The sequence below is a fragment of the Argentina silus genome (genome assembly GCF_951799395.1).
Source record: "Argentina silus genome assembly, chromosome: 14".
NCBI lineage: Eukaryota > Metazoa > Chordata > Actinopteri > Argentiniformes > Argentinidae > Argentina > Argentina silus.
In genome coordinates this window covers 9,239,509-9,257,773 of record NC_139668.1, presented here as the reverse complement: position 1 = coordinate 9,257,773, position 18,265 = coordinate 9,239,509, and the positions used below count along the sequence as shown (strand labels likewise).

At 49.7% G+C, this 18,265-nt stretch overlaps 1 protein-coding gene across 1 annotated transcript in view; it reads right to left on the bottom strand.

Annotated features, from left to right (window-relative positions):
* LOC310815107 (BCL-6 corepressor-like) overlaps nt 1-17,984 on the bottom strand; it is a 42,732-nt gene extending 24,748 nt beyond the window's left edge. The window contains 6 exon segments of the mRNA XM_083684739.1: nt 782-1,084; nt 1,610-2,002; nt 3,995-4,199; nt 6,659-10,129; nt 11,284-11,363; nt 17,357-17,984. Coding sequence (XP_083540865.1) covers nt 782-1,084; nt 1,610-2,002; nt 3,995-4,199; nt 6,659-10,129; nt 11,284-11,286 — 4,375 coding nt within the window. The 5' untranslated portion in view covers nt 11,287-11,363; nt 17,357-17,984.
* Nucleotides 17,985-18,265: the final 281 nt, after the last annotated feature.

Here is an 18,265-nt window from a genome sequence, read left to right as displayed (position 1 = left end):
GGGATGAAGAGAACAGATGTGGAGAGAGAACATTCGGGGGCTCATTAGAAAGCCGACTCAAAAAAGGAAGCCAAAAAAAAAGAGGAGGAGGAGGTTTACCAGACCTTTTTTTTCCTCAGGGGAAGCTTAACATGATCCTTGAGCGCCTAACATGACGACAGCCCCATAGGGGGACGCCATCATCATGCAGGGAAAAACATGTCACGGAACCACCGTGACACAAGGCTCTCCAGTGCCTGAAAAAGGCTTTTTTTTTTTTTATGGACCTGACGGTGTGCTAGCTAGTACGCTCACATGGTTTAGTGTACCAGGGCTTCAAAAGAAAGTGCTGGACACAATGTGCTCTTTATGCGAGCGTCAGGAGCGATGCGTCACAGGAGCACGGCGGCAGCGGCGGTTAACGACATTACTCGCCCCTGGATTCCACAGACTGACACACGCACACACACACACACACGGGGTCGTGCCTGGCCATAAAACAGTTGTCACGGCACGGCTGGCTATGCGTTAGAGAGACATGACAACAGAGCTTCAAAGCTTCCAAAAAAAACGTGGCGAAACCTTAATCCTAACCGAACAAACCCTGAAGCCGATATATATACACATTCTTCTCCCGGCTTCATTTTATGCTATTTTCACGGCGAATGCCACCTCGTGAACGACAGTCAGCTGCTGGAAAGCCCATATTCTCTAGTGAAAGTCCTTGTTCTCTGCTGAAAGCCCTTGCTCTCTCAAGGTTATGTCGCGTGAAAAAAAAAAAAACGTCACATAGTCGACGTACCTCGTTCGTTGTCGCCGTGACCGCCGGGCGTCCCGTCGCACCAGCCGCCGTTGACCTCCGGCCTCCTCTTCAGGCTCCTGTCTTCCTGCGGCGCGGCCTTGAGCTTCCTGTCGGCGGCGCTGACGTCCAGGCCTGTGTGCGGAGGCGATGTGATGGAGCCGTTGACCTCTGTTGTTGCCCTCTGGGCGGCTGCGGGCCATTGGCTGAACTCGGGCGGTAGGCGGGGCTTGCTGAGTCGGAGGCCGGTCAGCTCGATGCACACCTTGAGGTTCTTCACCTCCTCCGGGACGGGCTCGGTGGCGTCTAAGGAGCAGACAGCGAACGCTTAATCAGGGTTTCCCCAACTTGAACCCTAGTTAGACAGTTTCAGATAAAAGCACGAACGCTTAAAGGGTGTTTTTCTAAAAACACATTGACAAATGTGTGTGTGTACGTGTGTGTGTGTGTGTGTGTGTGTGTGTGTGTGTGTGTGTGTGTTTGTGCGTTTGGTTTTGTGTCAGCGCCGAACACAAATCATTCTACATGAAAAGCCTCAAAGAGACACCGCCACAAAGAGAGAGAGAGAGAGAGAGAGAGAGAGGGAGAGAGGGAGGAAGGGAGAGGGAGAGAGAAGGGGAGGGAGAGCCCCACCACATGAAAGACAAATCCGAGCCAGGGGAGAGAGAGTGATGAAAAACAGAATGGAGGGGGGGGGGGGGGGGGGGGGGGTATTCTCTCCTCAGTGCCTCTGAGCAAGGGATGGGAGAGGAAGGAGGGAGGGAGTGAAAGAGGGATGGAAGGAGGGAGGAAGGAAAGAAGGGGTGAAGACATCCCTCCCGGGGTCCTTACCGGTTGTAACCTTAACTCGTTTGGCTGGGACGACCGTCCGCTCCTCCTCTTCCCTCACTTCTTTTTCATCCCTCTCTTTTCCCTGGCTGTTGCCATGGTGGTGGTGTTGGCAGGGCTCCAGGCCGTATGTGCGCTTCCTGGTAGGCATAGCAGTGAGCATGGCGGTGGGCATGGCGCCGGGGTTGGCATCCCTCTTGGGCAGCCCTTCCACTGTGGGGAGGCCGGCGGGCCGATCCCACAGGGCCACGCAGCCCCTCTTCTCCTCTTTCTCCATCCCCCTCTTCCTCTCTTCCAACGGACGACCCCCGTCTCTCTCTCGGGGAGGGAGGCCCTCGGTGTGCGGGCATCGCTGGAGAACAGGCACTCTGTTGTTGGGGCACATGGGCTGCACACCTGCGACACGCACACACGCATACGCATACGCACACACACACACCCCCACACACACACACACACACACACACACATACACACACACACACAGGGATAATCAAATACACTGGTAAACCCTTGAGAAATCACAGGCCTCTCATCAAACTAAATCAGTTTAAAATTACGACTGCTGCTCCAGCCAAACTCAGAGCACCGCTGCATGAAAGAGAAGAAAACATGCGTGTGAAAGCACGCGCGCACACACCCTGTTCCGGCGGCCACCCCCCCCACCATTTTTGGCTGAGCCCCCCCTCTACTCTCTTCCCACACGGAGCATGACTGGGTCTTTCCGTCTCCCTGGGACCAAATTAGCTTCAAACATCGGCTCCGGCTGGCTTCCAACTCTACCCCCTACCGCTTCTCCCCCCCCCTCTCTCTCTCTCTCTCTCTGCGGCTGGGGCAGTAAAAAGCCTCCTTGAAAATGTCTTTAGGCAGTCAAAAGCAGCCGCGTGGATCAAAGGCAGCTGGTGGGGGCGTCTGCTCTCTCTCTCCCTCTCCCTCTCTCCCTCCCTCCCTCCCTCCCTCTCCCTCTTTCTTTCTTTCTCTCTCCCTAGCTGTAGCCTGGGCCCTCATTGCTTGCTACGCCGCCTTACAGGGCTGCCCTTGTACTGGCCCGGACAGGAATGCTACCACCCTGCCCTGGGCGCTTGCCACAAACACACACACACACACACACACACACACACACACACACACACACACACACCCTGCCCCAGAGGCCTTCGCCACACACACACACACACACACACACACACACACACACACACACACACACACACACTAACACCCCCCACCCACCCTGTCCTGCCAGCAGCCCAAATATCTCTCGATCTGGAGAGTGCAATCATATGACTCACGACACACGCATCCCATAGTTTACGGCCATGGCAACGCGCCCCCAAAGGGGATTGCCATGGCAACATGGGCTGCTGTATGCACAAGGGAGACGCGCTGGCCCTTTCGTAATGTCCAACGGCTCCCAAAGCATGCAGTGAGACACCAAGCACACCGCTCACTCGTGTTCTACATTATCCCTAAACGCGCACACACACACACACACACACACACACACACACACACACACACACACACACACACACACAGACACAGACACACACACACACACACACACACACACACACACAGACAGCGTAACACAAGGCGGTGCAGTGTGCACATAGCACAATAACAGAACAACACACACACACACACACACACACACAGACAGCGTAACACAAGGCGGTGCAGTGTGCACATAACAGAACAACACACACACACACACACAGACAGCGTAACACAAGGCGGTGCAGTGTGCACATAACAGAACAACACACACACACACACACACAGCGCGTCTCCCAGCCACACACACAGTTCATTCTGAATCCCACTTATTGTCTATTGCCCTGTATTTGCTCTTGCCTTGAAAATATAAAAAAATTGAATAATAAAATAAAATAAAAACAAAATACCACAGGAGAACAGTGTTGAGGCTGTGTGTGGAAACAGGATTTAGAAGAGAGGAGAGATTTGGGAGAGTTAAATGTGAAGGCTGTTTGTGTCGGGCAAACGGCGAGCAACATTACAATAGAGAGAGAGAAAAAGCCTGTCTTCCCTCTTGAGGGAGGCTGGGGCGGAAGTGTTTACCACCCGGTATCCGCTGGTTACGAGCTGCTGCACATTGTTACAGCTCCGGGGCTGTCCCTCCGCTCGGAGGAAGTGCAAAGCTCTTTGAGGTGTGTCCGTGTGTGCGTGTGTGTATGTGTGTGCGTGTGTGTATGTGTGTGCGTGAATAAGAGCTAGATATAAAGTAAGGCCGTCTTGTGTGTATGTGTGGTCCCCACACGCACATGCGGTGTTGTAAGAGAAAGGGAGAGAGCGAGTAAGTGTGTGTGTGTGTGTGTGTGTGTGGGCGTGCGTACGTGCGCGACGGCGTTCCGTGGCTCCTCTTACCGTCTCTCTCGGCCTCGTCTGCGAGGGCTGTGGCCCCTGGCCTGGCTGGGCTCTGGCAGCGCTCCCAGTCTCCGTCTCCATCCCCCTCTCCCTCGCTCTGTTTCCGCTGGCAGTCTGCCAAGTCCCCATCCCCCGCTGCCGCCCCTCCTCCTCCTCCTCCGTCTCTCTCCTTCAACTCCAGCTCAGAGAAGCGCAGCATTGCACGCTACAAGTACACACACACACACACGCACACACACACACGCACACACAGACACACACACACACACACGCACACACACACGCACACACACGCACACACACACGCACACACACACACACAGTCATGAGACCAACCCTGCGCTGCTCTCTCTCTCTTTCTCTCTCCCTCTCTCTCTCTCTCTCTCTCTCTCTCTCTCCGTAACAAGACCTCTTTCCCTGCTTTCTCTTCAGTTTGCAGCCGCTTCTCCATAGGCCAGTGACTTCCTTTCCTATTTGTCTTCCCTCCATCTCCTTTCCTGCGTCTGCACCGATCCGACAGATCTGACGTGGTGATGGCCGGCGCATGGCTAAGCCTTCACGATATTGTTTGCACCTGTCAATAGTGAGATCAGTGCAGACGGTGGAGAGGAGATATGGACAGGAAGTCACTTCGACCTACGGAGACAAAGCCTTTTTTTCACAAAACCAAAACGCTCATGCTCTACGGTCAAGTTCACCTCAGCGAGTCCACAACACACAATTACACAACATTGAAATCAAGAAAAGAAAAAAACACTTATAGTCTTGTTTTGATTCCATGCCCCTTGCATCTGTATTCCCTGACAGGCTGTCTTAATAGCAACACATCAAAAAAAGACAGACAGAAAAGCCTGATTCTACTCTCTGACCCGCAAAAACCAAAATCAAAAAAATCATTTCAAAATTTGGAATAAGAAGTTTAAAGAACTGACCTCACAGTAAGCAGCAGGTTGACTTAAATTACTGTCCTCTTGTGTTAAGCCTTCCATCTAAGTAATTAAAATGGGTGCTCAATATCTTTGGCCAGTCATTTCAATGAAATAAGCAAAATATAAAAACTGTGACATTCAATGAAATGCAACCTGTCCCGTTATCAACACAGAATTATGCAGAATTGACTGAGAAGTAACTTAATTAACAGAGATGGTAAACAACTAACAGAATTATCTACAGATCATATTCAGTGAACTGTGTCTCTGGAGACAGAATACAATAATTTGACGGCTATGGCAATTAATTTACACTCATCTTGAGTGTTTAAATGCAAGGACATGAAAACTGGTGGTATAATTGGAAAATTGTGCAATGGTGAGTGCCCTTTTAACTGATCCCCATATAAGAACAATTTAAAACATTGGTTAAAGGTGACATGGCCTCTATGTTATTTATTTATTGTCTGCACATGGTACATTGTGTTCTTTAGCTAAACCACAACGTACTGTTTAAAATGTATATATATAAAAAAAAAAAAAAAAACGTGGTTTATTATTGAATACGGCTAGTTTCTCTCCACTGGCTGATTACGTCAAAGTTAATGAGGTAATTGGGGGTTGAGGGCAGGAGCGAAAGCTGGGGAAGAAGGCTCGAGCCATGTCTCGGTGCTTTGTTGAGTCAGGGTAAGCGGCAGCTCGGCAGCCCGCGATCGCTAATCTCCCCCATCGCGAGTGAATGGGGAGGATTTCGTTAGAGCACGGAGTGCTGGCACGGTACTCAGCCGACAAGGCTAGGGGGAGGAGTGGGAGGGAGGGAGGGGGGGGGGGGGGGGGGGGGGGGGGTAAAGAGGCATAATTTGAGGGGAGAGGAGCCTCACGGGGGCTGGGAGAAGGGCCATGGGAGGGGGGAGAGGGGCTGCTACCACTATATCCCCCCACAACACCCACCCCATCCCATCCCCGGGACTCACTGGCAGGTTAACAGTAGCCCAGGGCATTAAGAGCCAGCCAGGCCGTGGTTGCGCGCACGCACACACGCACGCACGCACACACACACACACGCGCACACACACACGGACACGCACACTCTCACACACGCACGCACACGCGCACACACGTTGATTGTCGGTCCGGCTGAGCATTGCCGGCACACACACACACACACACAGACAGCATGTTGTGTTAACTCGCTCTCCCCGCTAACCAAAACAGTGCCGCAGCAAGAGGCTGCTCTACAGCCTAGCAGCGTGGAGGTTGAGGGAGGGAGGGAGGATGTATGGAGATGGGGGAGGGGAAGCAGGCAGGGCAACGGCCTACAGTAATCGTATTGGAGCTTGTGGAAAGTAAGTCCGTCAGGCCAGCTTCTACATGCATCTCAGAACCGAGAGCTCCTCGAAGCTCATCCATTCTCAATACCACTGCCTGACACATTAGGAGACCCTATCCCAGTAGTTTTTCCATCCTGGTTTTGGAAGACCGCAGAGTGTACGAGATTTTATCCTCAGCTATGTTCTAGAACACATTCTCAACGAATCACCAAGACCTACGTTAGCTGAGTTAAGTGCGTTAGCACTGGGCTAGAGAAAAATCCAGCATACACTGTTGCCCCAAAAGAACTCTACCCTACCTGTTGAATAAATGGGCTATAGAGGTTTTTTTAAGCAACACAGTAAGAAAAACAAATTCTACATCCTGGTTGGTATATATACTGTAAGTGTTCTGGGGAGCTCACCTGGAGTGCCCGCTGCTCCCGGCTCAGTTTGCTGGTGTCGGCGTAAAGCTCGGTGGTGACGCACTTGATTCGGTCGCCAACATAGCCTGAGGAGTTGGCGATGCGCTTGGCCAGGCTGGACCTGCGGCTCTTGGGGCAGCCGTGGCAATCATCGTCATCCTCGTGAGACTCAGCGTCATCGTCCTTGCTCAAGTCCGCGTAGTGGTTCATAGAAACGCCACTGTGCCTCTCTGAACCGTTGAATCCTGACTCGTTAGAAGTGCGGTCCTCAGAAATGCGGTCCCCAAAAGTACGGTCTCCATAAATACGATCTTCAAAGGAGTGGCCTACAAATGTACGGTCTCTGGAATTATGGTTCCTACAAACGTGGTCCCCACAAGAGCGGTCTTCAGGGGTGCGGTCCCGGGAGGTGTGGTCCCTTGAAGTACGATTCCCAGACATACGGTCCCCAGAGGTGCGGGCGCAACGTAGGGTCTGCTCCTCAGGCAGATCTGGGAGGGGGCTGCTCTCTGCGGGGCTGGGGCTGTCTTCACTGTGGCTGGGCCCGGGGGAGAGGGAGAGGGAGTGGGGTTTAGGGCGGAGGGCGGATGGGGGGAAGCCCTGCTCCAGCAACCTGGGCTGGCACCGCTGCTCTGGCTGCCTGTCGGCATCAGCTGGCTTGTGTTCAGCGGCCTGGCTGGAGCAGTGGAGGATGTGTTTGAGCTCTGGCTCTCTCACCTCATTGCTGCTGCTGTTGTTGTTGTTGTTAAAACTGCTGCCGTTTCCAACAGGCTTGAAGGGATCCCCTCTCATAGCACTGGGGGAGCCGTATTTGATTGCCGGAGAGTCGCTGTCCATATCGTCTTGGATCAAGTCGATGCAAATTATCTCCTCCCTCCCCCCTGTGTGAGGCTTGTTGGGTGGCTTTGAGCCGTGGCCTGCCAGCTTGTCTGTCTCTCTATCGCCCCGCCGGCTAGACTCGGCGCCTGGGGCTGTCTGAATCTTGTTGTAGTCCTCTCGCTGCCAGGGTTTCTCTTGGGGCCTGGACCTGATCTCCAGCTGCTCACTGGCCTTCGGGTCTAGACCCAGGTGGGAGGACATGAGCGGGTGGACCATCTCCTGGGAGTCGTGGTAGGTCAGGTAATCTCCGTGGCTGGGGGGGATCCCGTAGGGAAGGCCATGCTTAGTGGCCAAGCGGGGTGGGTACAGGCTGCTGCTGCCCAGGAGGACAGGGTGGGGGTACACTGGGCCTTTGCTTGGCATTGAGATGTGGGGTAGGGACATGCTCTCTGGAACTGGGTAGGGTAGGTAGCGGTTGGCATAGGCTAAGCTAGGAGGCAGATAGGATTGGCTCTGAGGCATATAAAGATGGCTGGAGGGGTGGCCGTTCTCGAGGTGGGGCGGCTGATGCTGGGATTTGTAGGCCATCTCTGGGGCCTCTGATTTTTGAGGGGTCTTCGCTGATTTCCCTGAGGAGGGGTGGCTGCCGACTATTTTGGCTGGGGAGCACTTTTCAGAGTGGTTGGGGGAGGCCCTGGACCACTCGGCATTGGCCTTAGGGGAGGGGGAGGCTGAGGCCGGTCGGCCGCCTGGTGTAACCACGGCTGGGACAGGGCTGGGGACTACAGCACCGTTAACCTCACCTATTCTTGGACAGGAGGAGCTTCGCTGCTGTTGTGAAATGTTCTCAAGGTTCTTATTTTTGATCACGGAGAGGCCTTTGTTGTGGTTGGAGTCTGAACCGGGGGCCGGGTTGGGACTGGGTACCACCCAAGAGGAGTGTAAAGTGCTAATGATTTCAGGCCGCTCTGGGGTTTTGGAGGAAGAACCCCCTATGGAGGAGGATGGGGAGAGGGTCTCTTTGAGGAGCTCTCGGCTGGGGGGAAAGCCATATCGAGCATTGGTTGAGTACCCCAGCTTAGCCAAGGCCTCTAGTTTTTGGGGGAATCCATTGGTAGTTCCTTCTAACTCCATGATTTTGGCCGATAGATCCAGAGGCTTGTCCGCAGGGTCTTTGGCAGGAGGAGCCTGTAGTGCTGGTCTCTCAGATGATGTCTTGGAGGGGGACCTACTTAATTTCCTCTCTCCATTCTCGCCGTTCCTGTGGTCGGAGCTACCCTCTTTGGGCTTGGCTTTGTGGCTGTGGCTGCTGGGGCGCACTGGCGAACGATGCTCAGAGGCCATGCTGCTCATGTAGAACGGGTGAGACACAGACGACGAAGAGGAAGAGGAGGAAGAGCAAGGGGGGGTTCTAAACAGGGGCTTCTGGAAGTCCAAAGTGCTGTCTATTAGAGGAGGGGGTGGGGGGGCTGAGGCCTGGGGAGGCCGAGGGGCTGTGCGGGGAGACTGCATCACAAGTGCTGGAGTGGAGTCCACCTGGACGTTGCTGCTCATGCCAGTCCCAATACTACTGCTACTATTACTACTGAGGCTGTGACTGCTGCCCGAATTCTTACTGGAGGAGGACCGGATAGGCTTACTACTACTACTGCTGTGCTGCCTCTCACTGTGAGGCTGCTGGTGAGACTGGTGATGGGACTGGGACTGGTGATGGGACTGGGATTGGTGATGTGACTGGGACTGGGACTGGTGATGGGACTGGTGATGGGACTGGGACTGGGACTGGGACTGGGGCTGGGACTGGGACTGGGATTGGTGATGGGACTGGGACTGGGACTGGGACTGGTGATGGGACTGGGACTGGGACTGAGGCTGGTGATGGGACTGGGACTGGGACTGGGGTTGGTGAAGGGACTGGGGTTGGGGTTGGTGATGGGACTGCTGGTGAAGCTGAGACCCAAAGGCGGAAGGCTCGTGGTGGATGCGGGGCCCCATACCCTGCATGCTCTTGTCCTGACAGTGCACCAGTGGGGAGAGGGCACTGGGGGCCACAGTGGCTGTGGGGATCCTCATGGGAGGGGCTAGGGGAGAGGATATGGGCGTCGGAGGGTAGGGGGGCATGTAGAAGAGCCTCTCTGCCCCGGCACCACTGCTCCCTGCCCCGGCACACAGAGACTGGTACGCCAGGTGCTGGGGCAGGTATGGCGAAGGGTGGGATAGGAAGGAGGCCTTGTACATGTTGAGGGCGGCATACTTGGAGGAGTCCAAGAAGGGATACATCCCTGCTTCTGCATACGGGCTCACCCAGGGGAGCCGTAAATAGCCATTACTGCTACTGAGGCCTAACTCGGCGTGCTTGTCCACGGGTCCGACACGGCGGTCCAGGCCCAGACCCTCCCCGGGGGGCGGGCTCTTATAAAGGCCCACGTAACCGTTACCGGGCTTCCTGCCATCCATGGTCATTTCGGGTTTGTAGAGGAGGTCGTAGCCCAGGGGCAAGGACACGCCCTCTCTGCCTTTTTCAACAGACAAGGTGCGAATACCAGGGTAGACCATTCCCCCATGGACACGGAGGCTCTCCCTCATCAGGCTGCTGCGGTCCATGCCCAGGGCAGCTAGGGGGTTCATTCTACAGGCAGCGCTCGCATCTACCTGCAACACACAATGGTAGTCAGAGAGGTGAGACTCAGCGGTTATAATGCAGCTGGGGATGCAGTATTTATGGCTTTGGCAGTGCACCATAGTCATAGAAGCTCTAGTGATATTACACTGCAAGAAAACTTCATTAACTTTTTGTCATTCATGTTAAATGTTAAACTAGGATAACTAATTGTAAAAAGCAACATTTCCCTCCATATGAAACATAGATGAATGAATCAACTTTAATTACTATAACAAGGTGCTATTTAACAGTTTAAATTAATATACATCTAGACCTCTGGCAAGAGACCTGGATGCATTGTCTTTATTTTCCATTATTGGCATATCTAATAATCAACGGTAGAGGATTAATTAACTACACAAAGACATCCATTTCAAAATGTCAGTCTCCATGCTATAATTGGGGTCTTTACGGCAATGCCTAAGGAACCACTCAACTACAAGTGACACAAGGTCACTGAAGAGAGCACACGGGCATCACACACTTTAGCTCCATGCTCTTTAAAAATAGAGGAGTCATATGCTGCGGATTTTCAACAGGGGAAAACAGAAACCTTTGATTGAAACAATGATGCGACCACCACGCAGACTGTACATCTGCCAGGGGAGGCTGGTGGAGGCAGACATCGGAAAGCGGGCTCATTGTAATTTGATACCAGTCCGTGCATTACAATGTGCCCGTCCTCAGATTTCTACCTTCCACCCTGATATCTGCCTAACCCATCCTAACCGGGAGGCATGTCTTCCTGGATGACTAATATAGTATGCTACCCACCCCTCTATTCTGCTCCAGACAGAGCAGAACACTGATGCCAGGAAGTGGATTAATTGAGTTTCCTTTCCTATGGCTGTGTGATTCATCTCATATAGGATCAACTGTGGGTCCCATTTACAAATTATACCCGCCTGGCGGATGGGTGGCCAATAGTAATTCTACATCAAAATGAAAACCAAAACCACTATAGAAGACTTCCAGTGGTGTATTCAGTGTGGTGAAACGTTGCACATAGAAATGTACTTTATGGAGCTGACATGAGTGCCTCGTCCACATGACAGACAACAATACCTATTCTACACAATATATATCTACTGTATCTGAAGGTTCTGTAATGTTACGACAGCCATTCAGGATAAGAGAAGCTTACCATGCTTTGTGTGCTGTGAATCCCCAGCTGTTAGTTCCAAGTGTGCTTTCTGCCTCTCACCATCCCTCACAGAAGCATTCCTAGCCCAACAAAATGTAAAAAGGGGAAAAAATAACATTAATACACACTTATTGGACAGATTGAATCCTTGTCATCGTCAAGCGAGGAACATGATGGCAATTTGATGAATTGAGACTGAGATGCATCGAAAATCAACCTAAAGTGAGCCGTGCTTGTCCATAAGCGTTTAGGTTTTTCATGTCATCAATGAGTCGACATCACATCTTTGTCTGTCAAAACATGACGCAAGATACTTGGAGGGTGCGTACTAAAGAAAAATGTGAACAAAAGGCAACCTGTATTTGCATAGCCAACCCCCCTGCCTGCCTACACACCCACACACCCACACACGCACGAACACACACACACACACACACACACACACACACACACACACACACACACACACACACACACACAGGTCTACAGGAGGATTACATAGCCATGCCTAGAAGCAGGCTGGGATCTGTGCAACGTGCCTCGTTATCAGGGAGCCAGAGCGCTGATAAGGAATGCCTCCTCGGCAGAACTCATAATCCTGGGGCCGGAATGGCTGTCATCTGTCACAGGGAAATTTCTCAGCGCTACGCCCTGAGGAAGATGCAATCGCATCGCTCTGGCTTTCCAGCCCCACAGCTTGGCTGTGACATGAAAGAGGGGCCCTTTGACGGGCAGCTGACTACACACACACACATACACACACACACACTATGTTATTGATGGGTTTACAGACCCAGGATTTCAATAATGCAGGCCTGTCCTTATCTTGCGACATGGCTCCAGTCGCTGCCATTGAAGGAGGGGAGGCGGGGAAGGGGGGTGGGACTGCCCACTTTCATCCATCAAGCCGTCCCCACCTCCTCAATCTCCCTCCATCCTTCCCTTCCTGTTCCTCCCTACCACCGGCTGGCTGCTATCATCATTTGCATAGCAACGTTGTGGCTATGTTGCAACATTGCCAAGCAACCTGAACAAAGAAATGAGTCCAAATCAATGCAAGTCAGGAGGACTGACACAACCTGTGGATTAGCACATATTGTAGCAGAGAAAATGTCTCTCTACACAAGGCATAAACTAAATTGGAAAGATGTTGTCTGTATAAATGAACATATGTATTTTGAAAAGTGGTCTCAAATAAAATGTAGTCCTATTAAATTAACGTGAACACCAGCATTCACTTTTCTTTTTTCTTTTTTTTTAATCTAAACCCAAGATCATATACAAACAAAAGCAACATAGAACAGTGTCTGGGCAATTCCAATGTATAGCAAAATCCCCCACCAAGTCCCTACATACGCATTCACCAACACTGCTCAAAGGAGGGCTGGCCCAGAAAGGGAACAACAATTGAGTCACGTTCCACTAATTCATTTTCCACACCCTCAATGACCCTCGCTGTCAGTCAACCAACAGAGAGGTAGAGAATGAGATTAACCCATTCCGTGCCCCCTCCCCCAAGATAAACAAACTCAAGCAAAATCATGATCCATTGAAAACGCAGTGGCTTATTGCTTAGCCTATTTCCCGATAGAAAGCAAGATGTCCTTCGTTTCTCCCTTTTTTGAATACCCTGAACTGCATTCCGCACAGTGAAATTACAGTAGAATAGGGATTATTCCCCAAACACAAAAAGGACATACGGAGGAGCAGGATTGAGGCTGTAGGGAAAACAATATGACGCAAGACCCGTTGTTTATGTGACACTAAATGGCAAGAAATTAACTCTTGTCGGTTCCGTTCCCATTCAAATTCAAAATGCCACCTGACCGTGTTGTTTTGGTCTCGCTTCCATTAATCTTCCACATTTGGAGCCATCGCCATCCCGGCTCCAACTCTCGTGACGCTTGAGCACCCTGCACTCGGGTCAAAGCACAAACAGACTAGGGGTTCCGTGACGCCCGCAGCTTGCATTCGCTCCTCAACCGTAGATACTGATGCTTTTGATAAGCTTGTTACGAAACGACTTCCCCTCCCGCCACACAGTCTCCCGCCACACAGTCTCTCTCTCTCGGAGTCTTTCCGAGCTCGGCCAGCTTGCAGCGAAAGGAAGTCCCCTTGGCCTATTCATGAGACTGGAGCCACAAAATCAGTTTGTCATTGATCAACGGACTGTCACCTCGTGGACTGTCACCTCTGTTATATCAGTATTTTTATATCAGTATATATATATATATATATATATATATATATATATATATATATATATATATATAAAAAAAATTCATAGTTTGACCGTGCTCAACGCATATGGTTTTTACGCATACGCACAATTGCTTTGTCTTTAGCCTACAGTAACCAGACTAACAATATGTACATAAGAACGAGAACGTTTTGCATTCCGATTAATAAATTACTCTGGAGAGCAACGCGTGATTTCACTGTGTCGGCCAAGGCGCACGAGTTTGTGCTGTCAATCGATGGTATCAAACCCTGTCATGTAGTTAATGGAAGGGGCCTGGACTGGCAAGACCGTCGTCACACCACAGAAGATCGTGTTATTTTCCAGTATAAGTAGTTACAAGGTAAAATGGTCAAAGGCATAAGGGGCTCGTAAGGCTCGTAACACCCCATTATCCGACCCGGTTTTACAGTGTGGATTGTCTTAATTAATTAATCAATAACATAACTACGGACATGTTTTACTATGTAGTAGTTAACTAGGCTATAGGCCTAACAGGACATGACCATAGACGGATAGGACAAGCACCCAACCGAGTTCATGAGACCCGTGGCATGCGACTTTCATAAATGCATATCCCTTCCAAAGTAATTCAACGCCTGGTGGACCAATTCGAAAACACGCACTAGCGGAGGTGAGTTTTCGAAGTCCGTAACCAAAACTCCGCTGCCCAGTACACATTGGCCCCAGGCTATTGGACGGAAGGGTCTAGGAAGATTACATTGGTCATAATTCCGTTCGAAAAAAAAGTGCTAACTGAAAATGGCCCGCGCTATTACTGTGTAGTTAGGTACCGAGTCTCGCTGCTGGTGAGAATTCAGCATAAAGAAAACAATGTGTGGGCGTTGGGAGGCGTCCTTGTGAGAGAGCGCAGCGAACCGTGTGCACGGCGCTCCTGCTGCGGCACAGAAGTCTCTGAAGCGGAGAGAAGAGCTCTCCTGTTTCGGGACTGCCGTCCCAGGGGAGACTCGGGCGAGGAGAAGCTTCAATCAAACCATGACGTCTCTAGCGGGAACAGACTTGTGAAATCCGATCACATGCGGTACCTATTGGCCCACCAGGGGTTTACATTCCTCCTGATCAATTCGACTAATTTTGTCAGCACATAAGAATATTGGTGTAATAGTCTATGTCCTACATTATGGTGGAAAGGGTTAATAGGCTTCACTTTTCAATTTGGGCCTTGTGCTCAGACAGTGCAATGACGCTTGGCACGAGAAAATCGAGTCTTCATTTTCAGAACCAAAATGTCAGCAGGCCTACAATAAAAGCAGGGGTTGTCTTTGTTCGTTTTTGTTAGCAACCAATACATGAACCAATACATTGCTAAGACTTATAGCAATACTTATTTCTTATTTATGTCTATGGTTCTTTTTCTCACTTATCTGGCGACCTAAAACGGTGCAACCTGTTGGCATTATTGATTTGTCAAGGGGGAGTCTTTTTGGAAATGTTATGCTCTAAACCATTGTGCCTTTTACCCTTCCCGTGTGCTTTATGGCCGACGAATTTAGCCAAATTACGACATAAGAGAACAAAACTTTATGAAAACATCATCATCTGAGAATATCCTTGCCTTCGTATTTTCAAAAAACATATTCAAGATGACTTTGATAACAATAGCCTGCATCACACCTGGGAATATTATTCCATCTCCTTAAACATCCATAGACATACAACGCTTTATGGACGCAGAATATTCTCGCATTCCCTCTCGGAGAACGACCGACACTTGTCTTATCATCACATGGAGACACTGCTGTAGTCAAGCTTAGGATATTACTAAGGTTAGACGGCTGCGCTAGAAAAACTAAAACACACCCGGGCTGTCCTCAGACAGAATGGTGGGAGGAAACGAAACAAACAATGAATCCAAAAGCAGGGAGGTCTCTTTTCAAGAGACATAGGCCTAAATAACATACATGATAATAAGGTAGGCGATTGAATAATATGGATTAATAGTAAAAAGCGTTGTTTACGCCTAGAGGCTATGTATACTAATAGCAATAAGGTTTAAAGGCAAAGTATGCACTGTGCGTAAAATGAGATCCTTCGACCGTTATCCATGTTGAAATTATATTGCTTTAAGGACAGCTATCATTTTAACTAAATAATGTCAGATACAATGAAGTCAATAGGCATACAGATCCAATGTAACAGCTATAACACGACCAATGACCGAATAATTAGGTATGGTCTTTAAATAGTTAACATGATTAATCACGACTGTGTGGTTCTCTCCACGAGCGCTTATTCATTTGTTTCCGAAGACAACGCCACATAGCAAGTTATATTTACGGGCTATAGGCAAGGTGTATGGAGTACAGGTATAAGTAGGCTATTTGAGTAAACAAAAACACTTAATTGAGGAAAGACCATTAGGCCGACAATTGGTTGGTCAGGTTAGAAGTAGGCAGATAAGCGTTTTACATATATTAACGACCTATAAGGCAATTAACCCGTTCGTGGTCCCGCTTTGTGTCTTTGTCAGGCTTTGCTCACCTAGACCTATCGAATCGAACTGACAACAAACGTCAACCGGATCATTGTTGAAATAAAAATGTTTTCAAGTCCACAGTTCTTTCTCAATTGTATGAGCTCTGTTATTGGGATGCTCCGGAATAATTGACCCATATGTTGCAGTAGACTATAGCAAACTGACTTGTGAACTTAAGGTTCGGCTAATGGTCAAATATGGAGGTCATATAAGGTCGTATAGGCCTATAGAGTAATAACGGCATGCAGTCATAACAAGACTCGAATTCCCGAGAAACTGGCCTCACGACACGCGCTGCATTTAGGCTACCCCGTGCGCATGTGACCCAAGTCATTTTCCACTCCCCGAGCTAGGACAGGACGTTTTCTTGAACAAGTTTCAATTGCTGAGGTGACAGCGCACATCAAGTGGTCAGCATTACAACAGTGGACAAGAAAACGAGCAATAACATCGGAGTGATCTCAGACGCGTAGGCTGCCTTTAGCCCACACGTGTCTAATTGCGCTCAAGCACGGTGCCGTTATAACTATTCATGACAAGCAAGTCTGCCGCATTCTGTTGACTACACGGCCTACATACAGCCAACTGGTGGAAATGATATGGACCCAGGCCACCACATCATCTTCTCTCACAAATGCGCACTGAAAATTACGCAGATGACCTCCACAAGCGTTTATCTGCAAAGTCGTTCCACAATGTAGGCCTATGGGATAGTGTCAAATATGGGCGAGGCAGCGAATTAATAGGCTAATATGTTATTTTATTTTTTTCAGTCATCAAAACGAAAGCTCAAACAGGCTGTGTCTCATTTTAAGCAATTAGAATTACCATACCTACATTCCACCGAAACCACACAGATTCTTCCCTTTGAGAATTTGCTGCCTGACCGACAAAAAACGTTCGCTGGAAAGTCCCGTGACAACATCGAATATCACCCATGACTACATTTAGGCAACGACCGTTCGAAAGTGTGATAACTCAATTTAATCAACATTATATAGACAAACCCTTAACTATAACACCATCAATTCAGTTATCGATAGGCTATACGTAGGCTATCTTATGCTTTATTTCTGTAACGACAACAATTAAACATTGCCTGTCTTCATAAGCACTCGAAATATTCCACTAAAGCCTACCGCAGTTCTTTGTTGAAGCATTTATTATTTTTTAATTTTTTTATCAGATCGCTATCCATAGTGAAGCCTTACAGTCGGCATGACGCCGAACATGATCGAGTCTTCAACCTAGTAGGCGAGCACACAACAGCCAAAAAAGAAACATGGAAAAGGTAAACAATGTCATAGCCTATGCTACATATGGCAAAAATAGCTTACCTGAAATCAATTCTGGAATATTTTCGGTAAATTCGATCGCTCCAGAACAAAACTCAATATTTCCAACTTTTCCGTTGTAGGTCTAGATTCTCTACACGAGACAGTCAGACCAACGACGTACGTTCGTGTGTCAGGAGACGGAGCCTACTCGCAACTTTGCAGCCAACACAGATGAATATTTCGCTTTCTCAAAACCATTCTTGATACGTCTCCAGTTGGTAAAAATATGTAGATTCGCCTATAACTCGCTTAAAATGTAAACATCCTCGGAATTGCTGTGATTCGTTTCAGCCCAAAAACAAATAGGCCTACATCCATTAGTTAGAAGATACCTAGTTAAATCGTCGTGAATGGTTCAAGGAGCACAGGTGGCGACGGTCCTTGGTCTCAAAAACTAATTCAGTCTGGTTATGCCTTGCAGCGCCATGTTGGGCTCGTCATGGAGCGCATAAGCCAAGTCAAAAATATGGCGAGTCTCTTTACGCCACTTCATTCTACGTTCTACAAAAATCAATGATGCTCACGGTGCCTATAACCTCATATTCGATGCTGGGTATACTTCGGAAAATATTCCAGGAGTTTTCCTGTCGTCCTATTTCCACTGTTCCGTTTTCTTCCGCGCGGCACTGTTCCGACCATTCACAACTGCCGCCTCCGGAGCGGGGAATGAAAATGCGAGCGCTTTCAGTCGCAGACTCCACCCAGAAGGCCAGTCGGGGAACCGCAATTACCATAAACCTCCAGCACGCTTCGATCCACAGTGAAAACAATGAAGGGGAGGGGTGGAGAGCAGAGGAGAGACGAGACGAGACGGGGGTTGGGGAGTGGGGTTTAGAAGAAGATTGCGGGAGCCGCGAGGGTCTGAGGTGAGATTCAAGGTAGACCCGATATGCCGTGGGAATTTGGCTA